At 42.4% G+C, this 27,702-nt stretch overlaps 1 protein-coding gene across 2 annotated transcripts in view; it reads right to left on the bottom strand.

Annotated features, from left to right (window-relative positions):
* LOC115197431 (cat eye syndrome critical region protein 2) overlaps positions 1 to 27,702 on the bottom strand; it is a 51,807-nt gene that overhangs the window by 13,161 nt on the left and 10,944 nt on the right. For both annotated transcript variants that reach the window (XM_029758940.1, XM_029758941.1), the window contains exons 2-9: positions 12,873 to 12,967; positions 6,996 to 7,179; positions 3,454 to 3,581; positions 2,962 to 3,042; positions 2,737 to 2,795; positions 2,453 to 2,613; positions 513 to 602; positions 255 to 411 (exon numbers count right to left, since the gene is read on the bottom strand). In XM_029758940.1, the coding sequence (XP_029614800.1) occupies positions 255 to 411; positions 513 to 602; positions 2,453 to 2,613; positions 2,737 to 2,795; positions 2,962 to 3,042; positions 3,454 to 3,581; positions 6,996 to 7,179; positions 12,873 to 12,967 (955 nt within the window). The remainder of the gene's footprint in view (positions 1 to 254; positions 412 to 512; positions 603 to 2,452; positions 2,614 to 2,736; positions 2,796 to 2,961; positions 3,043 to 3,453; positions 3,582 to 6,995; positions 7,180 to 12,872; positions 12,968 to 27,702) is intronic.

Raw genomic sequence — 27,702 nt, 5'->3', positions numbered from 1 at the left:
TATGGACAAAATGTTAAAATCCTGTTGCTGCAGGAATATTTTGCTGTGACAATATAGGTCAAATTAAGATCCTACCCCGGTATAATTCACAACCAGGGGCAGTGGATCAGGCAACGGTACCGGCAATAAAAATGCAGAGGTGTGCACGAGTTTGGCTGTCCTTTAGAATCCATCATGTCGTCTTTGATCCCAGAGTCTATTAGTGTAACACTCTGAGCCTCACCCTGTCTACCACTCCCAGCTCCACTACTCACCCTCCACAGCTTTGACTCTCTCCTGCTCCTCTCTCTGACGCTCCTCCTGAAGCAGCATCTCCTCCTCTCGTTTCTGCTCGGCCAGCAGGGCCTGCCTGTCCATGTCCACATCCCTCTGTTTCTGCTGCTCCACGTCGGCTATGGCCTGCAGCGTGTCCTGGACACACAGGAAACTATCAGTCTACTGGGCCTCACAGGAGACAGGACACACTAAGAACACCAAGAACCATCTATACACAAACACACAGCTGGTCTCACCTCCTCCTCTTGGCTCATGCGTTTCTCAGAGAGCCGGTAAGAGCTGCGTACTGGGGTGGGGTCCAGCAGCCTCTGCTTCTGCTCATTCTCCTGGAGAGGCAAAATAATCAAGATTAAAACACAAATAAGTGGCTTCGTTATTCACACTTGAAATTATTATTATTTTTTTTAAATCACACGCAGTCGCACTGATCACATAACGCTGCCACGGGAGCCAAGCAGACCCTGGGGAATCCTCTGTGCTCTTCCAGCAGAGCTGTGAGGAGAGGGGGAGGGGTCACATGCCCTTGGGCGATTCAGTCTCTGTTCCTCCCCACCCCCTGACTACCCCACTTTAAACCCCACCCACTGCGCTACCCATCACACAGGGGGTCTCTGACTAACCAAACAAATCAAACTCCTCCATGCTCCCTGTGACATTAACAATCAAACGTAACAATTACCACTAAAAGCCGGGGGAGCGGGGGTGGGCTGTTTCTCATGTGTGTGTGTGTTCATTTGCAAACAGATCGTAGCATTGCCACTTCATGAAAAAGCCTATATTGCAGCAATTAGTAAGTTACATGATATACTGTTTCACAAAATGTGTCCATGAGTATCAAAATTGGTCGCAGAATACAACCCGTTAACATTTATACACAGACTACAACATGGGAAAAAGAACTACAGAAGGAAGCTGCAGTCAGAGCGGAGCCCTCCTGGCCAGGGAGTATCTATATCCATGTCAGGCAATTGGCTTGGTGCTTCCTGTCAGAACCCATCAGATGACCAGGACTGTGAACACCACCAGGGCTAGCCCCTTCCCCCTTTTAGAGTTCTGCCTGCCAGCAGCATGTGGACATGTTCGAGCAAGGCAGGTAGCTCCACTGGTGCTTATGGCCGCCGCCACCACAACTAGAGGGGGTGTAAAAGTGCTGAATGAGCTACAGCTCCCATCCCCCAGTCTTCCCTCTCTGCACCGCAGCACCAGCATGTCCTGGGGCTCCTCTGCATTACCCACAGCACTTAATCCCACACAGGAGATGGACTGCCTTTGGTGTCGCCACTTAAGTGGTCGACAATCCTGCAGCGCATAGGGCCGTCAATCAAGAGGCTCCATCCCACCTCAAGGTGAGCGCCTGCCTCCCATCAGCGCCCCCACCAAATGGCTGTGACGGCCAGGGCTGTGGACGGGAACTGGAAGAATCCACGCCTGTGTGCACTCACACACGCTACACATATACAACCCAGACGCCTGCTCTGTACCACCAGAGCCTGCACCCGGTGGGAAGGGAATGTTCAGCAGCTTGAGAACTGTGAATATGTCCAGAAAGATACCAGCCAGGCATGCTGGCCGTGAAGGACAGGTCACCATCGGTGATTATTAGAAAATGACCCCATGCCGACAGAATGGTCAAAGGGCTTTAGACCGTCACAGACGGGCAGGCTGTGTTGGGTTTCTATAGCAACAGGGCCAGTATGTGTTATCAGACAAGAGAACACTAGGAAATGGTGGGCTAGGGATAGCAGCCACCACCAACCAGAACGTGCTCGTCTCGCAACAGATATACTGTCTAACTACGTATACTCAAAGATAAATGAGTATGCAATGTCTTAAAAGGGCAGCGTTTCAACAGTTAAAACATGGCGTCAATCTTCCAAGGCGAGTCTCATTCCACAGAAGAAAAACTAGTGATAAATGAGCGTCCCCAGCCCTGACTGTCACGCCAGCAGCAGCTGCACACAGGGCAACTGGTCCACAGTGAGAGACAGAGAGAGACAGACATGCTTTGGGCCCAAGGCTCTGTAGGGTTTAGAAGCTGGTGTTCTGGGCAAGCAGAGACCAGTCCGCCTCCACACCTGTAGGTACATCACACAGCCTCCCTCCCAGCCTCCACTTCCCAACGCCTCCTGGAGTCAATGTCTGAATGAAGAGTGAGGAGAGAAGAGAGCTGTCTGACCTTGAGCTCGATCATGCTGCTGATCTCAGGGAGGAAGTTCTGGCTGATGATGCGGTAGAGGTGGCGGTCCTGGGGGGACGTTTTGTCCTTGATGCTCTCAGCCAGACTGGCCCACTGCTCCTCTGTGTCACACACCAGGGACCAGGCGCCACGCTCACGGTCTGGACGGACAGACACATCATGGTCAACATGAGTCCCAATCGTCAGCATCAATATACATCTCTAGTCAGAAGTAGAAGTCAATCTAAATAGACTATGTTTGATAGCTTTGTCTTTTTGCTCACCTGTGCCTGAGTGCAGACCTTCCAGTCCATTCTCCTTATTCACTTCGCTCTCCACCTCACTGAAACAAAAGGACAGCCCGTTCAGTATTTACCATGCACTCCAAAGCATTGCATGAACAAGGACTGGGGAACAAAGCTGGTGAAAATATTTATTTCTCCGGAGACATTTTGTTTGAGAGCGGAGAGAATGTGAGACCACAAAGGAGAGACCCTGCTGCTGGCCACCTTAGCTGGATCTCCTCCACTTTCTTCTTTGGTGGTCTTCCTCTTTTCCTCTTCTCTGCTGGTTTGATCACAAGGGCTTCACTGTGGGGGGACAACACCATGAAAAACAAATATCCGCCCACACTTTAAATTACACAGGCCTTTCACCTGGGTAGCTGTTACCGGAGTGACACGTGTAATTAACCTCTAACAGGCTAGCAAGTACATGTAGTTATGGAGAATAACTAACTATGTTGGTGCCCACTTTGTCCTTCCTTAGAAAACATAATTTGCAGTACGAAGTGCTACTGTTTACATGGGTCATTGCATTACAAAAACCAGAGTGCATATATAAATGCACACACACACAAAGTATCAGAGAATCCCAAAAATAATAAACATGGTTATATACACTAGCATTGCGTTCACGTACTGTAACCTCTATTGGTGAATTATGGGCAAGCAAAACCATCCAACGTCTACAACTGATGTCCTATGGCGCAACCCTCTTACCGGAGCTGCTCAGCTTTCCGCTTGACCGGCTCCTCTTTGTACATGCGGGTACCATAGAAGTACCAGTAGAGGGTACCGTTCCCATCTTGACCCAACGGCTCCACGCGCAGGCTGTCCGCATCCAAACCCTGGGATCAATCATTGCATGGATTAATAATGTACAGTACCATTCAACAGTTTGTACACACCAAATCATTCAAGGGTTTTTCTTTATTTTTATTTTTTAATAGGGAAGACATCAAAACTACGAAATAACACGTATGGAATCATGTAGTAACCAACAACAAAAAAGTTAAACTAATATAAATATATTTTATATTTGAGTTTCTTCCAAGTAGCCACCCTTTGCCTTGATGACAGCTTTGCACACTCTTGGCATTCTCAACCAGCTTCATGAGGAATGCTTTCCACATATGCTGAGCACTTGTTGGCTGCTTTTCCTTCACTTTGCAGTCCAAATCCTCCCAAACCATCTCAACTGAGTTGAGGTCGGGTGATTGTGGAGGCCAGGTCATCTGATGCAGCACTCCATCACTCTCCTTCTTGGTCAAATCGCACTTACACAGCCTGGAGGTGTGTTTTGGGTCATTGTCCTGTTTAAAAACAAATGATAGTCCCAACTAAGCCCAAACCAGATGGGATGATGTATCGCTGCAGAATGCTGTGGTAGTCATGCTGGTTAAGCGTGCCTTGAATTCTAAATAAAATCACTGGCAGTGTCACCAGCAAAGCACCCCCACACCATTACACCTCCATGCTTAACGGTGGGAACCACACATGCGGAGATCATCCATTCACATACTCTGCGTCTCACAAAGACACGGCGGTTGGAACCAAAAATCTAAAATTTAGACTCATCACCGGTCTAATTGCTCGTGTTTCTTAGGACAAGCAAGTCTCTTCTTCTTATTGGTGTCCTTTAGTGGTTTCTTTTCAGCAATTCGACCATGAAGGCCTGATTCACACAGTCTCCTCTGAACAGGAGGCGGCAGGTAGCCTAGTGGTTAGAGCATTGGTCCAGTAACTAAAAGGTTGCTAGATCGAATCACTGAGCTGACAAGGTAAAACTTTGTCGTTCTGCCCCTGAACAAGGCAGTTCACCCACTGTTCCTAGGCCGTCATTGTAAATAAGTATTTGTTCTTGACTGACTAGTTAAATTAAAAAGGTTAAATAAAATAAAACTGGAAAAAAACAGGTGATGTTGAGATGTGTCTGTTATTTGAACTCTGTCAAGCATTTATCTGGGCTGCAATTTCTGAGGCTGGTATCTAACAAACTTAAGACCCAGAGGTAACTCTGGGTCTTCCTTTCCTGTGGTGGTCCTCATGAGAGCCAGTTTCACCATAGCGCTTGATGGTTTTTGCGACTGCACTTGAAAAAAACGTTCAAAGCTATTGAAATTTTCCACATCGACTGACATTCATGTCTTAAAGTAATGATGGACTGTCGTTTCTCTTTGTTTACTTGAGCTGATCTTGCCATAATATGGACTTGGTCTTTTACCAAATAGGGCTGTCTTCTGTGTACCACCCCTACCTTGTCACAACACAACTGATTGGCTCAAACGCATTAACCTGTTGGGGATAGGGGGCAGTATTTGCACGGCCGGATAAAAAAACGTACCCGATTTAATCTGGTTACTACTCCTGCCCAGTAACTAGAATATGCATATAATTATTGGCTTTGGATAGAAAACACCCTAATGTTTCTAAAACTGTTTGAATGGTGTCTGTGAGTATAACAGAACTCATATGGCAGGCAAAAACCTGAGAAGATTCCTTACAGGAAGTGGCCTGTCTGACCATTTCTTGCCCTCCTTGATCATCTCTATCCAAAACAGGGGATCTCTGCTGTTACGTGACACTTCCTACGGCTCCCATAGGCTCTCAGAAGGTGGGAAAAAGCTGAATGATGTAATTCCAGCCCCAGGCTGAAACACATTAGCGCTTTTGGCAAGTGCTCTATCAGAGGGCCATCAGACTGAGGCTCGTGCATGAGGGGATCCCATGCTTTTACTTTCGCTCTCTTTGTATTAAAAAACGATTTCCCGGTCGGAATATTATCGCTTTTTTACGAGAAAAATGGCATAAAAATTGATTTTAAACAGCGGTTGACATGCTTCGAAGTACGGTAATGGAATATTTCGATTTTTTTTGTCACGAAATGCGTCGTGCTCGTCACCCTTTACCATTCGGATAGTGTCTTAAACGCACAAACAAAACAGAGGATATTTGGATATAACTGTGGATTATTTGGGACCAAACCAACATTTGTTATTGAAGTAGAAGTCCTGGGAGTGCATTCTGACGAAGAACACCAAAGGTAATAGCATTTTTCTTATAGTAAATCTGACTTTGGTGAGTGCTAAACTTGCTGGGTGTCTAAATAGCTAGCCCTGTGATGCCGGGCTATCTACTCAGAATATTGCAAAATGTGCTTTCACCGAAATTTTCACCGGACATATCGAGTGCATAGAGGAGTTCTGTATCTATAATTCTTAAAATAATTGTTATGCTTTTTGTGAACGTTTATCGTGAGTAATTTAGTAAATTTTTTGTAAATTCACCGGAAGTTTGCGGGGGGTATACTAGTTCTGAACGTCACATGCTAATGTAAAAAGCTGGTTTTGATATAAATATGAACTTGATTGAACAAAACATGCATGCATTGTATAACATAATGTCCTAGGTGTGTCATCTGATGAAGATCATCAAAGGTTAGTGCTGCATTTAGCTGTGGTTTGGGTTTTTGTGACATTATATGCTAGCTTGAAAAATGGGTGTCTGATTATTTCTGGCTGGGTACTCTGCTGACATAATCTAATGTTTTGCTTTCGTTGTAAAGCCTTTATGAAATCGGACAGTGTGGTTAGATTAACGAGTCTTGTCTTTAAAATGGTGTAAAATAGTCATATGTTTGAGAAATTGAAGTAATAGCATTTCTAAGGTATTTGAATAACACGCCACAGGATTCCACTGGCTGTTACGTAGGTGGGACGATTTCGTCCCGCCGACCCTAGAGAGGTTAAGAGGGAAATAAATTCAACAAATTAACTTTTAACAAGGCACACCTGTTAATTGAAATGCATTCCAGGTGACTATCTCATGAAGTTGGTTGAGAGAATGCCAACAGTGTGCAAAGCTGTCATCAAGGCAAAGGGTGGCTACTTTGAAGAATCTGAAATATATTTTGATTTGTTTAACACTTTCGGTTACTACATGATTCCATATGTGTTACTTCATAGATTTGATATCTTCACTATTATTCTACAATGTAGAAAATAGTAAAAATAAAGAAAAACCCTGGAATGAGTAGGTGTGTCCAAACTTTTGACTGGTACTGTATATTTACATTTTAATTCACTTCATCAGGTTAGATAGCACTTCTTCAGCCAGTCACCATAAATTATGTCACAATAATTCACCATCACTACAGCAAACAAAAAATGTGTTTATCCAGTTTTTTTTGTAACTGTTTTCCCCATGCTAACTCTGAAATAGTCATAACAGGAGTTAAGGAGTTGTGTGCGCGCATGCAGTACCTTGAGCAGGTCGAAGACATCGGCAGCGTCCAGGCGGTAGTCACATAGCCTGTGCAGCAGTTCCACCTGCGTGCGTGGGGCCAGCTCCTCAAAGGGCCCCTGGCGCAGGGGGTTAGGCTTCCCCTCCTCCAACTCCCAGCGGTAGTTGATGATGTCGTCCAGGTAATCGCTGAATGCCTGGGGGCTGAAGGGGAGAGGAGTGATTAGTCCCATTTGTTTTCCCACACCTAGTAAAGCGTCGCCATTAATCTCTGAGACAATGACACGCTAGTATGACAATACAATAGTAAGGAGGGCTGGGTATTAACAAAACCATATTGAGATCTACTGCAATGAATATGGTTGGAGCAAACTAGTCAAGGGTTCCTTTATAACATTGGATAATTTTGTTGTTTCTAACCCATTCATGTCACATACTCAATCTCTTCAACTAGAAGTCATTCATTCTCAAACGCCTACTGTTCTTATAGTGTCAAAAGGTCAAAACTTGGAACATGTGCTTTGTATTGATACCAATCTAGGCAATTAAAATGAATGCTGATTGAGCGATGGTTGGACAGAAATTACAACACAATAATTCCCCTAATATAAAGACCTTCGAAGAGACCATTGGGATCTGACAATAGCAGCACCATTATTCACTCACTTCCAAATCCTTGTCCTTAAAGTTAAGAAAAGCAGGCTGTCCATTGTGATAGTCATTAAATAATTCAAGCTGCCATACCGTAGTAGTTCGAGGAAAAAGGAATGCAAAAAGAAAGCCATTTTGTTTGCATTTGAGTGGGTTTGTATTAGTGATGCAACGATATCGATATCCTATATTTTCCTTGCCAAAAACAACCCCATTTTAGCGGCCTTTTAAGCATTCTGGTACAGTTAAATAGTTAACACACACACACGTGCGTGCGCAGCGGTCTAAGGCACTGCATCTCAGTGCAAGAGGCATCACCACAGTCCCTGGTTCGAATCCAGGCTGTATCACATCCGGCCGTGATTGGGAGTTCCATAGGGCGGTGCACAATTGGCCCAGCGTCATCCGGGTTTGGCTGGGGTAGGCCGTCATTGTAAATACGATTTTTGTTCTTAGTTGACGTGCCTAGTTAAATAAAAGGTTACACACACACACACACACACACACTGACCAAGAAGTTATTTTGTTGGCATTTACGCATGTCCCCATTACCAGTAAAACATAATCAAAACCTATTTCTATCACTTACTTGCTGTGCTGTTTCGTTGTTCATTTGTTCAGTCGTTTCATTCTCAACCAGGATTTCATCATACATATCAAGCAGTGAAGTTTCAGCTCTCTGTCCGTGGCCTCTCTTCCTCGGTGCGCACTGTCACTGTGTCTGTCACCGTTTCCATCTTGTCCAGCTGTGTATGTAACATTTCACAAAAACCCTGTTTCTTGTCTGCATCGAAGTAGCGGTCCTTGTACATAGCGTTGAGCATGGTGGCGACACAGTAAAGAGAGAATGCGACCGAATCGCTTGTTCACAGCCTGTGTGGGCAGTTTTGTTGCCGAGGCAAACTGTCAAGGGCAACTGTTTCATTCACCAATGTGGGCCAGTAAAAACATCCACCTCGTCGGGAAAAGTGGCCATCTTTACTCCATAGAAACTAGTCAGCACTAACATCACATGAAGTCAGAATGGGCATGCGTACTCCACTGTTATGTGACAGAATCGGTGGCGTTAAAATGAGGAATTAGAATACTACACTAAACAAAAATATAAAAACGCAACATGTAAAGTGTTTGTCCCATGTTTCATGAGCTGGAAAAAAAGATCCCAGAAATGTTCCATACGCACATAAAGCTTCTCAAATTTTGTGCACATTTGATTACATCCCTGTCAGTTTTGTTGAGCAGGCGTTTCAATGCCATGACAGAGGGTATCACATCTGCTGCAGGCGCAGTTGATGAGCTTATTTATCGAGACAGTTGTTTGAATGGAGCTAGCATGTTCATGTTTCCAAGTTTCAAACATGTTCTCAAAAGCCATTTAAATGGCAGCAGCGGTATGACAACCAGCATATTCATGAGCATGCAATACGACTTTCCTCAGTTAGAAATCCTCGACGACCCACTGTGCTGTCAGACTCAGCATGCTCATGGTGCTGATATCGCTGGTCCAAATGTCAGTCGTGAAGCTAATAGCAGTGACGCTATTACTGTGTAACTCCACTGGTGCAACATCTGAAAAAAAGTGCCCCAAAAAAAATTAAGTGTACCGGTGCTCAACCGGTCGGCGAAAGCCAACATCACCCATGATAGAGAACAGTTGATTGTCAAGGGCTATGAATACCATTATCTTGCCATTAATGGATTTCGCCTTTGAGTTGTCCCGCTGAAATGATCTTACTCTTTCAAATGACTGCTCAACTTGTTGACTGCTCGATCCATACAGCAGACATTGTGGGCTAGGTTAGGAATGCTGTGTTGTACATGTTGCGCAAAATTTTACGTAGCGTCATTACGTCATGTACCTACATTATATACAAAGATGTTCTCATCTGTGTTATATAGGTATAAACGTCAGTTTTGACATCGGTTTTGCACATCGCCGTTAAATTAGATAATCGGGCCGATACCGATGTTGGCATTTATAGCTAATATCGGCCGATTCCAATATGTTCACCGATATATCGGTGGATCCCTAGTTTGTATCATTGTTCTAAGTTGGATGCTGGTAAATAAAATGTTGGTTCTGGGTCAGATCTCTGAATAATCTGGAAGCCTTCAGATCCCGCTCAGTTGCATAGAAACAAGGAGTCAGGACAGGGGTGAGTGCCAACGCAACATGAGAAAGAAAATAGCTTATCTTGAAAGAGCAGTGTGCACTTTCAGACAGCTGCAGCCCCCCCTCCCCCATCTCCCCCCCATCCTCTGCTAACACACCACCACCCCCCTCTCCAGCTCCGCCGGAGCGTTTAACGAGTGCGGATGAAAAGGGCAGCTCTGTGAAAGGCCAGAGCCAAGCAGCCACCCCTGAGATGCCAGTGGCTGTCCAGCCCAATAAGGCCAGCCTGGGTGCGGAAACTGGATCAGTCCTAACCTCTCTCCCCAGTCACAGGCAGACTGGTGCCTGGCCCGGTTGTGCTGATGGAGCAAGAACAGGGGGCTCACTTATCAACAGTGAGTAAATGTCTTACTAAATTCTGGTGTACGTGAAGATTCTAGGATGTGCATGCGCCACAAATGATTGGGATTGATCAAACTGTCACACACAGCAAGTTTTCATTGATAAATCAGAGCCATATTATATTTGTTCAGTAGTGAACAAGAGCTACAACCCCACCTGGAAAACACCCTCCACCTTTTATGGTAACAAAAACACCCTCATTTTCTGTATAATTTGGAAATGTTGGAACTGTGCCATGATAATTCCTAAAAGACAGTGCCATGGCAAAAAAAAATCTGTACAGGTGTGGGCAGACTGGCACAGTGAACCCCCCCCCAAATGCATGCCATCTAGCGAGTGGCAGACACTGGCCGCGCATTCTTTGTAGAATAATAGTGAAGACATCAAAACTATGAAATAACACATATAGAATCATGTAGTAACCAAAAAGTGTTTTGAGCATAACCACCTCCCTCCCTCTTGTCACAACAGAACTGATTGGCTCAAACGCATTGAGGAAAAAAAATCCATAAATTAACTTAACAAGGCACACCTGTTAATTGAAATGCATTCCAGGTGACTCCCTCATGAAGCTTTGGGCTCCCGATTGGTGCCGTGGTCTAAGGCACTGCATCTCAGTGCAAGAGGACTCACTACAGTCCTTGGTTCGAATCCAGGCTGTATCACATCCGGCCGTGATTGGGAGTCCCATAGGTTGGTGCACAATTGGCGCATCATCGTCCAGGTTTGTCCGTCATTGTAAATAAGAATTTGTTCTGAACTAACTTGCCTAGTTACATTTTTTTTTAAATATGGTTGATAGAATGCCAAGAGTTTGAAGAATCTACAGTTGAAGTCAGAAGTTCACATACACCTTAGCCAATTACATTTAAACTCAGTTTTTCACAATTCCAATTCCTTTAAATGCTAGCAAAAATTCCGTCTTAGGTCAGTTAAGATCACCACTTTATTTTAAGAATGTGAAATGTCAGAATAATAGTAGAGAGAATGATTTATTTCAGCTTTTATTTCTTTCATCACATTCCCAGTGGGTCAGAAGTTTACCTACACTCAATTAGTATTTGGTATCATTGACTTTAAATTGTTTAACTTGGGTCAAACATTTTGGGTAGCCTTCCACAAGCTTCCCACAATAAGTTGGGTGAATTTTGGCCCATTCCTCCTGACAGAGCTGGTGTAACTGAGTCAGGTTTGTAGGCCTCCTTGCTCGCACACGCCTTTTCAGTTCTGCCCACAAATTTTCTATAGGATCGAGGTCAGGGCTTTGTGATGGCCACTCCAAATCTTGACTTTGCTGTTCTTAAGCCATTTTGCCACAACTTTGGAAGTATTGTCCATTTGGAAGACCAACTTGCGACCAAGCTTTAACTTCCTCACTGATGTCTTGAGATGTTGCCTCAATATATTCACATAATTTTCTTTCCTGATGATGCCATCTATTTTGTGATGTGCACCAGTCCCTCCTGCAGCAAAGTACCCCCACAACATGATGCTGAAACACCCGTGCTTCACGGTTGGGATGGTGTTCTTCGGCTTGCAAGCCTCCCCCCTTTTTCCTCCAAACATAACAATGGTCATTATGACCAAACAGTTCTATTTTTGTTTCATCAGATCAGAGGACATTTCTCCAAAAAGTACGATCTTTGTCCCCATGTGCAGTTGCAAACCGTAGTCTGGCTTTTTTATGACGGTTTTGGAGCAGTGGCTTCTTCCTTGCTGAGCGGCCTTTCAGGTTATGTCGATATAGGACTCGTTTTACTGTGGATATAGATACTTTTGTACCCGTTTCCTCTAGCACCTTCACAAGGTCCTTTGCTGTTGTTCTGGGATTGATTTGCACTTTTCGCACCAAAGTACATTCATCTCTAGGAGACAGAACACGTCTCCTTCCTGAGCGGTATGACGGCTGCGTGGTCCCATGGTGTTTATACTTGCGTACTATTGTTTGTACAGATGAACGTGGTACCTTCAGGCGTTTTGAACTATTTAAAAGTAAATACTACAGCCCACACATCCATGCAAAAGACAAATTGTTTGTTCAATTTTTTGTTTCTCAATACATGATTGTGTTTCTATTAGCTTACCATTTCTACAATTTGAGCAAACACCTCGAAAAAACAATCCTGTTTGCTTGCAATACAGTTGATCAACCTTCTAGAAGTTGTGTGCAAACATGGCTTGAGAGTAGCGTGAAAATATGCACTCTCATTCAAGCTCAAAATTTGAATACCAACCTTTGCAAAAAAACTGGCACATGCTATTTTTTGTGTGCACACACCTTTGATCAATGAGGCCCCAGAAGAGGTGGTAGTAGTGGGTGGAGGCCCCTTTTGGACTAGAACATTCATTTTACTTTCCTGTGCTCTTCCCACTCCCTATCTCACACTTACTCATCAAATGAACTGCCCCCCACCAGGGAAAAATCTTCCTAAACCTAGCTTCCTTTGTGAGAACTCTCACTCAGTTGCAAAGGCTGATTTCAACACAAGCTGTTCACATTCTGATGTGCTCACTACTAACAGGGTTTGTGACTCAAACTTCCTGTGTTTCACTGTGTGCAGGCCCATACGGGCCCCTGGATGTTGTCACCAAGATGGGGAAGATAACAGACCAACGTTGCGTTACAAGAAAGGTAAATGCTGCTGTGTGCTAGTGAGCAAAAAAGGTAGACCTAGTCAATATTAAACTAATAAAAATTAAAGGATGTGGGAAGGCCGGGGGTACTACTTACGTGATGTCTGTGCGCTGGTAGCATCCTTGCAGCAGTGAGACGAGGAGGTCAGCCAGAAAGTCTATGTCCTGCTTCTGTAGCGCCTCTTCCAGCTCCTACCACACAGACACACACAGCAGGGAGAAGAGGTCAGCCAATGAGTTATATGGAGATCCTCTTTTTAAGGTACACAAAAATATTTGTTTTAAAGTCCGCATATTACATTTTATGGTTGGTATTAGTCACAGGTCGGCACGTAAAAAAAGAAAAGCTGTGTGATTCCAAAGTGATACGGATGACCTGGAGTAAAACGGTAGGAGGTGATGAGAATTTACGGTTTCCAAGACACAGTTTGACATTTTCAATGAAACAGGAGCTCTCGTAGCAAAACTTTGTTGAAGTGTGGATATTAGAACTTGTAAATTGTCAGAGCCATAGGGGACCAGAATCAGGCAGTATTTCACCTCGAGTCGAACACGCTTGATCATGACAAACAACCATACTAGATAGGCTGTGTGTAGGGACCGGTTAGTGTGATTGAGTTGCTGTGGGGAGGGGGGACTAGCTCACATGTTCTCAGATGAGTCCTTTCTGCCAGCGGTTGGAGGCGAGGTTCAAGTTCAACCCTGACCCCTCTCCTGCCTGGCATTGTGTGGCCACCATTGAGGGTTTATGAAGCGGCAGTAACCGGGAGAGCAAACTCTAAAGGCCCTGAAAGAGCCAAGGAGAGACGGCAGCAGGAGCCTAAGGCCACCGCACAGACCGACCCCCCTCTCCTCCACTGATCAACCGGGCCACAGCGCCCCACACAGTTACCCAGCATGCTTGCTCTCTCCCCGGGATACCCAAAGGCCCTCAGCTGCAGAGCAGAGGCTGGGCAGAGACAAGGGAGGCTGAGGGCAAAAAACACTAATGCAAATTGCTCTATCAGCCAAGTGTCCATTTTACTTAACCTTTCTTCCCACTTTCCCAGGATACAAAGCGACCCATCAGCATTGGCTATTCCCCTTAAAAAGTAATCCGCCTGCAGCTGACCGCCCCACCACTCCCTTCTGTCTCCAGCGACAGAACTCACTTCTAAATTCCCTGCATAAAACACATCTCCCTCCACCAACAAACCTCCCCAAAGAAAAAGCATGGTGAAAGTCCAGAATTAACTGAAGGGTGAGGAGGCCCATTTCAATTGTGCAGCCACAGCCTGCAGATTGCTGCCTCTCTCTAAATAAAACCATCTGAGTGCCGGGGTCACTGGGGGGTCAGCCTCCACACCTCCTGGCTGTGGAAAAAGCAAGGAAGCTAGGAGTCAGCAGGATGAAAAACAAGGGGGAGGGAGAGAGAGAGTGGTTTAAAAACAAGATAATATGGATGTTTCTGCTTTTGGGTAAAAAAATACAAATAATCAAATAGCTACTCAGGACTGGTTGGTGGTACAACAGAAGCATGCCAGAGCTGGCTGGGCTGATTCCTTATCTCCAAGTCCTATTATTAAAAAAGCAGAGTTCATTAAGCTGCTTGAGCACATTTCAATGACCAATTTAAAAACCTATTGATCATGGTGGAAAATTAGACAGATTCTAATGGATCTAAAGAAAAATTCAATATGAAGACCCTGTGAGGAGGGAAGCTCACAACCCTGGGAGGGCCTGGAACTGGGGGGGCAGAAACCAAAATAACATACACTAAGGTCAAAAGTTTTAGAACACCTACACATTAAGTTTCTCTTTATTTTTACTATTTTCTACATTGTAGAATAATAGTGAAGACATCAAAACTATGAAATAACACATATAGAATCATGTAGTAACCAAAAAGTGTTTTGAGCATAACCACCCCCCTCCCTCTTGTCACAACAGAACTGATTGGCTCAAACGCATTGAGGAAAAAAAAATCCATAAATTAACTTAACAAGGCACACCTGTTAATTGAAATGCATTCCAGGTGACTCCCTCATGAAGCTTTGGGCTCCCGATTGGTGCCGTGGTCTAAGGCACTGCATCTCAGTGCAAGAGGACTCACTACAGTCCTTGGTTCGAATCCAGGCTGTATCACATCCGGCCGTGATTGGGAGTCCCATAGGTTGGTGCACAATTGGCGCAGCATCGTCCAGGTTTGTCCGTCATTGTAAATAAGAATTTGTTCTGAACTAACTTGCCTAGTTACATTTTTTTTTTTTAAATATGGTTGATAGAATGCCAAGAGTTTGAAGAATCTACAGTTGAAGTCAGAAGTTCACATACACCTTAGCCAATTACATTTAAACTCAGTTTTTCACAATTCCAATTCCTTTAAATGCTAGCAAAAATTCCGTCTTAGGTCAGTTAAGATCACCACTTTATTTTAAGAATGTGAAATGTCAGAATAATAGTAGAGAGAATGATTTATTTCAGCTTTTATTTCTTTCATCACATTCCCAGTGGGTCAGAAGTTTACCTACACTCAATTAGTATTTGGTATCATTGACTTTAAATTGTTTAACTTGGGTCAAACATTTTGGGTAGCCTTCCACAAGCTTCCCACAATAAGTTGGGTGAATTTTGGCCCATTCCTCCTGACAGAGCTGGTGTAACTGAGTCAGGTTTGTAGGCCTCCTTGCTCGCACACGCCTTTTCAGTTCTGCCCACAAATTTTCTATAGGATCGAGGTCAGGGCTTTGTGATGGCCACTCCAAATCTTGACTTTGCTGTTCTTAAGCCATTTTGCCACAACTTTGGAAGTATTGTCCATTTGGAAGACCAACTTGCGACCAAGCTTTAACTTCCTCACTGACGTCTTGAGATGTTGCCTCAATATATTCACATAATTTTCTTTCCTGATGATGCCATCTATTTTGTGATGTGCACCAGTCCCTCCTGCAGCAAAGTACCCCCACAACATGATGCTGAAACACCCGTGCTTCACGGTTGGGATGGTGTTCTTCGGCTTGCAAGCCTCCCCCCCTTTTTCCTCCAAACATAACAATGGTCATTATGACCAAACAGTTCTATTTTTGTTTCATCAGACCAGAGGACATTTCTCCAAAAAGTACGATCTTTGTCCCCATGTGCAGTTGCAAACCGTAGTCTGGCTTTTTTATGACGGTTTTGGAGCAGTGGCTTCTTCCTTGCTGAGCGGCCTTTCAGGTTATGTCGATATAGGACTCGTTTTACTGTGGATATAGATACTTTTGTACCCGTTTCCTCTAGCACCTTCACAAGGTCCTTTGCTGTTGTTCTGGGATTGATTTGCACTTTTCGCACCAAAGTACATTCATCTCTAGGAGACAGAACACGTCTCCTTCCTGAGCGGTATGACGGCTGCGTGGTCCCATGGTGTTTATACTTGCGTACTATTGTTTGTACAGATGAACGTGGTACCTTCAGGCGTTTAGAAATTGCTCCCAAGGATGAACCAGACTTGTGGAGGTCTACATTTGATTTTCTGAGGTCTTGGCTGATATCTTTTGATATTCTCATGATGTCAAGCAGAGAGGCACTGAGTCTGAAGGTAGGCCTTGAAATACATCCACAGGTACACCTCCAATTGACTCAAATGATGTCAACTAGCCTATCAGAAGCTTCTAATGCCATGACATCATTTTCTGGAATTTTCCAAGCTGTTTAAAGGCATAGTCAACTTAGTGTATGTAAACTTCTGACCCACTGGAATAGTGATACAGTGTGTTAAGTGAAATTAAGCTTTCTTTAAACAATTGTTGGAAAAATTGTGTTATGCACAAAGTAGATGTCCTAACCGACTTGCCAAAACTAGTTTGTTAACAAGACATTTGTGGAGTGGTTGAAAACAAGTTTTAATGACTCCAGCGTAAGTGTATGTAAACTTCCAACTTCAACTGTATATTTTGATTTGTTTAACACTTTTTTGGTTACTACATGATTCCATGTGTTATTTCATAGTTTTGATGTCTTCACTAATATTCTACAATTTAGAAAATAGTAAAAATAAAGAAAAGCCTTAATGAGTAGGTGTTCTAAAACTTTTGACCATTAGTGTAGTTAGCTACCAGTAATGCTGAGTGATTAGTGTTTTTTGAAGCCAACTTTAAATTTTGGTTACATTATAAAAAATAGAAGAAAAAAAGAAAAAATAATCACCGTTGCCGATTTGGGTTTTGATAATTTTTTAAAACATTAAATGCAATTTGAGGCAAAAATTTTTAATTCAATTGTCAAAACATTGAAAATATTCCATTGTCCACATTGGGTAGACATCAATACAAAAATAAGAGGACTATGAAATATTTCAGTTATGTAGTGTATATAACTGAGTTATTTGACGACTACCATTTTTCAGTCCTTAAAAAGTTATCTTCGCATCTCTGCTCCAGGCAGTAGCAGCCAGCCAGCCGTTATCTCTGTGCAGTCTTCAGTCATCCCATTTAGCTAGGCTAGCCTGCCTATGCTGCAGAGCTGTCTGACAATCATTTGACTAGTTCTTCAAAGTATATATGGCATACTTTCACGAACTGTCTATCCCACTCTCTCCTCGTTGTGTACATTCCACTCTCATGCAGTATGTGTGTATCTAACCTAACGTAGCAGGCGTAAGTTTTTTTATCCATCTCTGTTAGAGGCGGAAAGAACAGGTGCAATGGATTATGGTCATTGTAGTTCATTAACATGTTTCTACACTGAACTATACCGAAGAAAAATATATATAACCGCCGCCATGTGCAATAAAGATTTTACTGAGATACAGTTCATATGAAGGAAAATCAGTCAATTTAAATAAATTCATTAGGCCCTAATCTATGGATTTCACATGACTGGGCAGGGGCGCAGCCATGGGTAGACCGGGGAGAGCATAGGCCCACCCAATTGGCAGCCAGGCCCACCCGCTGGGGAGGCAGGCCCAGCCACTCAGAATGAGTTTTCCCCACAAAAGGGATTTATTACAGACATAAATACCCCTCTGCACCCATCTCCAATAGATGATCCCGTAGGTGAAGAAGCCAGATGTTGAGGTCCTGGGCTGGCGTAGTTACAAGTGGTCTGCAGTTGAGAGGCCGGATGGACGTACTGGAAAATTCTCTAAAACGACGTTGGAGTCAGCTTATGGCAGAGAAATTAACATTCAGTTCTCTGGTGGACATTCCAGCAGTCAGCGTGCCAATTGCACACTCCCTTAAAACTTCAGACATCTGTGGCATTGTGTTGTGTGACAAAACTACACATTTTAAAGTGGCCTTTAATTGTCCCCAGCACAAGGTGCACCTATGTAATGGCCGTGCTGTTTAATCAGCTTCTTGATATGCCACACCTGTCAGGTGGATGGATTACCTTGGCAAAGGAGAAATGCTCACTTACAGAGATGTAAACTAATTTGTGCACAAACTGATAGAAATTAGCTTTTTGTGAGTATGGAACATTTCTGGGATATTTTGTTTCAGCTCATGAAACATAGGACCCACACTTTACATGTTGCGTTTATATTTTTGTTCAACGTAGGTTGAATATTTGATTCATGAAAACTCCCTTCAGCCCAGTGTCCCACATAGTTATTAACTTGATTTCTCTCTTTAGAGAAAACGATGCGATGGGCTCACACAAGAAACTAAATAGTATTAGAGTAATTGAACCGACATCAAATCAAATTTTATTGGTCACATACACATGGTTAGCAGATGTTATTGAAAGTGTAGTGAAAATGCTTGTGCTTCTACTTCCAACAGTGCAGAAATATCTAACAATTCCACAACAACTACCTAAACACACACACACACACACACATATATACACACACACATACATATACATATATACACACACACACACACACACACATATATATATATATATATATATATACATATATATATATATATATATATATACATATATATATATATATATATATATATACATATATATATATATATATATATATACACATATATATATATATATATATATACACATATATATATATATATATATATACACATATATATATATATATATATACATACATACATACACACACACACATATATACACACACACACACACACACACACACACACATATATATATATATATATATATATACACACACACACACACATACATACATACATACACATATACATACACACACACACACACACATATACATACACACACACACACACACACACATATATACACACACACACACACACACATATATACACGTACACACACACACAAATACATATATGGATGAGCAATGACAGAGCGGCATAGGCAAGATGCAATAGATGGTATAAAATAAAAAAAACAGTACACACATGAGATGAGTGATGCAAGATATGTAAACATGATTAAATTGGCATTATTAAAATGACTAGTGACCCGTTTATTAAAAGTGGACAATGATTTCAAGTCTGTTTGTAGGCAGCAGCGTCTGTTAGTAATGGCGGTTTAAAAGTCTGATGGCTTAGAGAGGAAGTTGTTTTCTATGCTCAATTGTGCTGTAAAAGTTTGTGAGGATTTTAGTTGACAGGACAAATTTCGTCAGCCTCCTGATGTTGAAGAGGCACTGTTGCGCCTTCCACACTGTCTGTGTGCGTGGACCATTTCAGTTTGTCAGTGATATCTAGGCCGGGGAACTTAAAACGTTCCACCTTCTCCACTGCTGTCCCATCGATGTGGATAGGGGAGTGCTCCCTCTGCAGTTTCCTGAAGTCCACGATCATCCCCTTTGTTTTGTTGACATTGAGTGAGAGGTTGTTTTCCCTGACACCACACTCTGAGTGCCCTCACCTCCTCCCTGTAGGCTGTCTCGTCATTCTTGGTAATCAAGCCCACTACTGTTGTCTCATCTGCAAACTTGATAATTGAGTTGTAGGCGTGCATTGCCACGCAGTCATGGGTGAACTGGGAGTACAGGAGGGGGCTGAGCACGCACCCTTGTGGGGCCCCAGTGTTGAGGGTCAGCGAAGTGGAGATGTTGTTTCCTACCTTGACCACCGGGGGGGCGGTCTATCAGAAAGTCCAGGACCCAATTGCACAGGGCCTCAAGCTTGGAGGGTACTATGGTGTTGAATGCTGAACTGTAGTCAATGAACAGCATTCTTACATATGTATTCCTCTTGTCCAGATGGAATAGGGCAGTGTGATGGCGATTGCATCGTCTGTGGACCTATTGCGGCGATAAGCAAATTGAAGTGAGTCTAGGGTGAATGTAAGGTGAAGGTGATATGATCCTTGGTCTCTCCAAGCACTTCATGATGAAGTGACTGCTACGGGTGACTGCTACGGGGCGATAGTGCGTAGTGACTGCTACGGTGACAGTAGTGACACTACTGCGTAGTGACTGCTACGGGGCGATAGTCATTCAGTTCAGTTACCTTTGCCTTCTTGGGAAGAGGAATAATGGTGGCCATCTTGAAGCATGTGGAGACAGCAGACTGGTATAGGGACAGATTGAATATGTCTGTAAACACACCAGCCAGCTGGTCTGCGCATACTCTGAGGACACAGCTAGGGATGACGTCTGGGCCGGCAGCCTTGTGACGGTTAGCACATTTAGATGTCTTACATCGGCCACGGAGAAGGAGAGCTCACAGTCCTTGGTAACGGGCTGCATCGGTAGCACTATATTATCCTCAAAGCGGGCCGTCGGTGTCCGTGACATGGCTGGTTTTCCTTTTGTAGTCCATGACCCTGACATCGGTCAATAATGGCGCCGGAGAGGATGGCTGCAGTTTTACAGTCTCCTAACCAACTGTGCTATTTTGTGTTTTTTCACATTGTTTCTAACTTATTTTGTACATAATGTTGCTAATACAGTCTCTTATGACCGAAAAGAGCTTCTGGATATCAGAACAGCAATTACTCACCTCGAACTGGACAAAGATCTTTTCTTTAACGAGTCTGACGCAAAGGATATACTGCTTCTCCTAGACCAGGCCCAAATTCCCATAATTTGCGTGTAGAAAATATGGAAATACAGGGGGTGGAGATCGGGGTGCCTTGTGAGAATATGTCGGCAACTGGGTAACCCGCCTCTACCATCCGTTCTATTGAAGCAATAAGGCCCGAGGGGGTGTGGGATATGGCCAATATACCCTGGCTAAGGGCTGTTCTTATGCACGACGCAACACGGAATGGTACATTGGCCATATACCACAAACCCCCGAGGTGCCTTACACTGCTACTATAAACTGGTTGCCAACGTAATTAGAGCAGTAAAAATAAATGTTGTCATACCCGTGGTATACGGCTGTCAACCAAATCACTCTGTTCAAGACTATCCTACCAACAGGATATTAAAAACTGTATTATCTTGTGTTTTACAGAATCGTGGCTGAACGACGACAGGGATAATATACAGTTGGCTGGGTTTTCCGTGCATTGGCAGGACAGCTACGTCTGGTAAGACGAGGGGTGTGTGTATATGTCAATAACAGCTGGTCCGATGTCTAATATTAAGGAAGTCTCAAGGTACTGCTAGCCTGAGGAGAAGTACCTCATGATAAGCTGTAGACCACACTACCTACCAAGAGAGTTCTCATCTATATTATTCGTAGCCGTCCATTTACCACCACAAATTATGCTGGCACTAGACCGCACTCAACGAGCTGTGTAAGGCCATAAGCAAACAAGAAAATGCACATCCAGAAGTGGCGCTCCTAGTGGCCGGGGACATTAATGTAGGCACACTTAAATCTGTTTGAACTAATGTCTACCAGCGTGTCACATGTGCAACGCGAGGAAATAAATGTATATATAAAAAATGTTTTAACTCTAGACCACCTTTACGCCACACACAGACGCATTCAAAGCGCTCCCTCGCCCAGATGCTATGATACAAGACTGTTATGATAGAACTCTATTTCTTGAACTGCATTGTTGGTTAAGGGCTTGTAAGTAAGCATTTCACGGTAAGGTCTCCACCAGTTGTATTTCGGTGCATGTGACAAATAAAATTTGATAACCGAACCCCCCTCCCCCAAAAAATTGTATTACTCACTCAGCACTAGCTACCAGTAGCGTACCGCAGTTTCGCAGGCCCACATGGTCTGAGAAAGCCCCCCCCCTAAAAAAAAATAGTTTAGGGGGAAAACGGCTAACTTCCTACAATTATATACATTTTGCCATGAGAAAATAAACATCTGTAGTTTTATAGCTAATCTACATATTTTGGAATGAGGCTGAGAATTTATATTTTTAAAGCTAATTTCCTGCATCTCTACACATGTGACCCGTTTTAGGAATCTAGGCATATGTCGCACATCACTTGACAGAAGGCACATTTTAACTTTTATTTATCGAAATGCACATGTCAGAAACGCAAACTTTCATGTGCCTTAACCAACTTTTATTCCATCTGTAAATACAAATACAATGGTTAAAATTAAGAGCCTAGATGGGGGGGACCAGTACGGAGAAAAACAATTTTTTATGAAATGTATGCACTCACTACTGTAAGTCGCTCTGGATAAGAGCGTCTGTTAAATGACTAAAATGTCATGTAAATGTTTAGACACAGAAATAGACATGGCTAGCAGGAAGGTTCCTGATTGGCTGAGATAATGGATGGGCTGGACATGCCGGGAGATAAGTTTGGATTGGTCTGCTATGTAGCATGCTTCTGTCTATAACATGAGCTGCTCAGAATGTGCTGACAATCCTTTCTACAGTGTCTTTTTTGAAAGATGCAGTATAACATTAGCCATCGAGAAGTTTCTACTTTTCTCATCAATATTGAAGCCCTGAATTTAGCAGGCGCTATTGACAGATCAGTTGGAAAAAGTTGTGATGGGCTACTTTCTGCACATGCCACGATCAGTATAAACCATAATGACTTGACAACGCTGGCTAAACAAGATGTAGCTACAAACGAAACGGAGTTAAATGGTTCCAGTCTGCCGTGAAGCGTTCATCCATGTATACAGGTAAGAGTATAGCTACATTCAGATATTATACGTTTCAAATTTGTCAGAAAGTCGTTTTCATTGCAAGTTAAAGAATACTGTTAGCCAACTAGCGAATGTTAGCTTGCTGGCTCGCTCGCTAACATTATGTGTATGATCTGTGTAGTATTATTATCATCATCAATCCATTTGCATGGCTAGTTATAGCCTAATGTTCACTAGCTAGCTAACATTGAACCAAGTTGGTTAGTTTGAACTAGATGCAGATTCATACTACAGCTATGACAATCAGTTTGTATTGGTGGTAGTATAAATTGGGATTATCCTGTTCATTGTTTAGCTAACTAGCTAAATGTCGAAAACAAAGACTCCACTTTGCCAGATGATTACAAGACCCATCAAGTTAACCAGGTGTGTCTGGGGGTGATTACAGCCATCTATTGTATTTCATGAACATGTGTACACGTCTAAACAATAGTGACCCATCCCCTTAGCTGGATGTGGCTGGTGGGGAAGAGGTATAGCATTTCTTTCACATGACCCATCAATTTAGACAAGTGTGTCTGGGTAAGCATCATCTAATAATTATATATCTGGACACTTTCAGTTTTTGATATTGCTACAATTCAAGTAGCCATTTCATTGTACCATTTACATTCGGTATCCTGTGCATGTGACAAACTAAGTTGAAATTGGGTTTCTATTTCAGGAAAAAAATCTTGCTTTCCAATGTTAGTCAGAAAGGATCTTTTTCAAAGCACTATCAGTGCTGGATTGTGGTGATATTGTCTATATGCAGGGCTCAGCAAGTACCTTCAATTCTGGACACTATCATGGAGCTTTAAAATGTATTACAAACGCTAGATCACTCACCCATCACTGTGATTTGTATGCTATGGTGCAATGGACCCCTCTCTCCACCAGGAGGCTAAAGCACTGGCACACTTGTGTACGAAGCATTGATGGGACAACTGCCTTTGTATCTCTGTTCTTTACTGACCAGATCAGTCACTCAATACAGTCTTTGTTCACAGTCGCTGCTGTCCTTGTCTATTCTTAAGGCTAGAACTGAGATGGGGAAATAATCTTTTCCCCATAATGGCCCTTCATCCTGGAACATACTTCAAAATATTTTAAAGTTAGGGGAGTTAGTATCCTTGCCTGTTAAGACTGATCGACAACACTGTTTGTGATAACTGCAGTTGTTTCTAATCTTCAATTGTATCAGTAATTTGTGTATTTTATGGACACGCTGCCATTTCCCTGTTTTGCCTTTTTTTTTTTTTTTTAAACCTTTATTTAACTTGGCAAGTCAGTTAAGAACAATTTCTTATTTACAATGACGGCCTACCAAAAGGCCTCCTGCGGGGATGGAGGCTGGGATTAAAGAGAGAAAAAACAAAAATCAAATATAGGACAAAACACACATCACGACAAGAGACAACACTACATAAAGAGAGACCTAAGACAACATAGCAAAGCAGCAACACAGCATGGTAGCAACACAACATGGTAGCAGCACAAAACATGGTACAAATATTATTGGGCACAGACAACAGCAAAGTGCAAGAAGGTAGACAACAATACATCACAAAGCAGCCACAACTGTCAGTAAAAGTGTCCATGATTGAGTCTTTGAATGAAGAGACCGAGATAAAACCGTCCAATTTGAGTGTTTGTTGCAGCTCGTTCCAGTCGCTAGCTGCAGCGAAATGAAAAGACGAGCGACCCAAGCCCTCTTGCCAGGTCGCCCTCGCAAAAGTTTTACCAGGTTAAATAAAAAAATATATATATTTTTTTTTACCTTGAGTTTCCTTGTAAAACACATTTAGTCTTGACATTTCTGGTTGTTTACAACACTACTCACTCTAGCACATGGCCTCATTTGAATCAAAGAGATGGGTGAGGCTTAAAACCTGTTGGGGCTAGGGGGCAGTATTTGCACGGCCGGATAAAAAACGTACCCGATTTAATCTGGTTACTACTCCTGCCCAGTAACTAGAATATGCATATAATTGTTTGATTTGGATAGAAAACACCCTAAAGTTTCTAAAACTGTTTGAATGGTGTCTGAGTATAACAGAACTCATTTGGCAGGCCAAAACCTGAGAAGATTCCAAACAGGAAGCGCTCTCTCTGACCATTTCATGGCCTTCTTGATCATCTCTAACCAAAACAGGGGATCTCTGGCATGACGTGAGATTTTCTAACGCTCCCATAGGCTCTCAGAAGGCGCCAAAAAGCTGAATGGTGGCTTTGCAGGCCCTGGCTGAAAAACATTAGCGCATTTTGTAAGTGGTCGATCTGAGAACAATGATACTGGAGGCGCGTGCCCGAGTCGACTCCATGTTTACTTTCTCTCTCTTTGAACGAAAACAACCACTCCCGGTCGGAATATTATCGCTTTTTTACGAGAAAAATGGCATAAAAATTGATTTTAAACAGCGGTTGACATGCTTCGAAGTACGGTAATGGATAATTTAGATTTTTTTTGTCACGAAACGCGTCGGGAGCGTAACCCTTATTTACCCTTCGGATAGTGTCTTGAACGCACGAACAAAACGCCGCTATTTGGATATAACAATGGATTATTTGGGACCAAACCAACATTTGTTATTGAAGTAGAAGTCCTGGGAGTGCATTCTGACGAAGAACAGCAAAGGTAATAACATTTTTCTTATAGTAAATCTGACTTTGGTGAGGGCTAAACTTGGTGGGTGTCTAAATAGCTAGCCCTGTGATGCCGGGCTATCTACTTAGAATATTGCAAAATGTGATTTCACAGAAAAGCTATTTTAAAAATCGGACATAGCGAGTGCATATAGGAGTTCTGTATCTATAATTCTTAAAATAATTGTTATGTTTTTTGTGAACATTTATCGTGAGTAATTAGTAAATTCACCGGAAGTGTTCGGTGGGAATGCTAGTCACATGCTAGTCACATGCTAATGTAAAAAGCTGGTTTTTGATATAAATATGAACTTGATTGAACAAAACATGCATGTATTGTATAACAATGTCCTAGGTGTGTCATCTGATGAAGATCATCAAAGGTTAGTGCTGCATTTAGCTGTGGTTTGGGTTTATGTGACATTATATGCTAGCTTGAAAAATGGGTGTCTGATTATTTCTGGCTGGGTACTCTGCTGACATAATCGAATGTTTTGCTTTCGTGGTAAAGCCTTTTTGAAATCGGACAGTGTTGTTAGATTAACGAGAGTCTTGTCTTTAAAATGGTGTAAAATAGTCATATGTTTGAGAAATTAAAGTAATAGCATTTCTAAGGTATTTGAATATCGCGCCACAGGATTACACTGGCTGTTGAGTAGGTGGGACGCCTAGCCCATAGAGGTTAAGAGGGTGTGAACGATGCTATATGGGTGTAGACAAAGAGCTCTCCAGTAGGTGTACCAAAACATTCATGGGCCATTTTCTCAAAAGTGGGGTTACAAGTTTATCCACATTCAAACCAGAATAACTTTCCATTTTCATCAACTGCAGTGTATGACATAACATTTTCTAGCTAGGTCTCTACTTTTATCCAATGTAAAATATATATATTTAAAAAAGTGACCAACCACCTCGATCTTACTTTTTTTTCTACATTGGATAAAAGTAAAGACTCACAATCTAGAACATGGTATATCATGCACTGTAGTTGTAGAACAATGTGAAAGTAACGCTGCTTTGAAAGTTGCTAAACTTGGAACCCCATTATTGAGAAAATGGCCCATGAATGTTTTGGTACACCTACTGGAGAGCTCTTCTTTGTCTACACCCATATAGCATCGTTCACACCCTCTTAAGCCTCACCCATCTCCTTGATTCACATGAGGCCATGTGAGTACAGTAGTGTTGAAAACAATCAAAGATTAAGACTAAAGCCTGGTTTATACTACATCTATCGACATGTCTGTTGTCTATTGTTGTCTGACAAACATGTCGTCGTCATTATTAAAAAGTATAAAACAGAAAAACAACAGGCTGCATGACATCAGCAGCCTGGTGGTCCAAAATAGCATAACTGGATGAATTAAATTAGCATAAATTAATGTAGTTTATATCAATCTAGCAAACCAGGTAGGGCTGGGCGATATGGACCAAAAGTCATATCCCGATATATTTAGGTTGAATATCGATATAAGATATATATCCCGATATGTTTTCCGCAAAGTGAGAGCAAATGTTCAGTCAAAGTCAAAGCCAGATATGACATGTCTCAAGTAGTTTTATTGAAACCGGCTATTTCAGTGAACAGTTGAAAAATCAAATGAATAAATAATAAACAGGGCTCTTCACCTGGTTCAGATTAAATGCTCAGCTGTTCAAATAACAATAACATGTAAACATAAACACTGTATAACAACAGGAGTACATTTTTTGAAATCAAAGCTCCGTAAGGTGCACATTTAAATAAACAAAAACATTTTAAACAAAAATAGCCTATAAAATAGGCCTCTTTTTCTGAAATAAATATTATATATATTTATGAGAAAAGTCAACTTTTTTTTTAGTTTGACAACTTTAAATGGCTTATTAAAATCAAATTACAGATTTCTTCTCCTTTCTAACAAATCCACAGATGCAAATAACGAACATTACAAAATAATAAAATATGACAAACCCTAGTAAGGGCAGTAATTATATATAAATAAAGAACAAAATAAAGTGCTCAGTTTGAGAAAATGTTTTTTAAACATCAGCCTGAGATTACCATTTGCTTTTTGTTAACTAAATTTCTTATCTGAACAGCCTCAACCAGTTGCACAAGAAACAGACTATCAACTCAATAAACATTTTCCCCCTCTTTTTTTACTTTGATAAACAGTAATGCTGTCTTGAGGTAGACATTAGGCACACTGCGGGAAAATGAAGTTTGCAGTGAGCTTTGTTTCGGGGCGGGAGCTTTTTCGGGTTGTCGACGGCTTGCGGCTGGGGCTTCTGCAGCGCGCAGTTTCACACACTCTTCGTATTGCAGTTTGTGCCACTGTTTTA

This window comes from Salmo trutta, chromosome 7, assembly GCF_901001165.1.
Source record: "Salmo trutta chromosome 7, fSalTru1.1, whole genome shotgun sequence".
Lineage (NCBI taxonomy): Eukaryota > Metazoa > Chordata > Actinopteri > Salmoniformes > Salmonidae > Salmo > Salmo trutta.
This window is presented reverse-complemented; position numbering and strand designations above follow the sequence as displayed.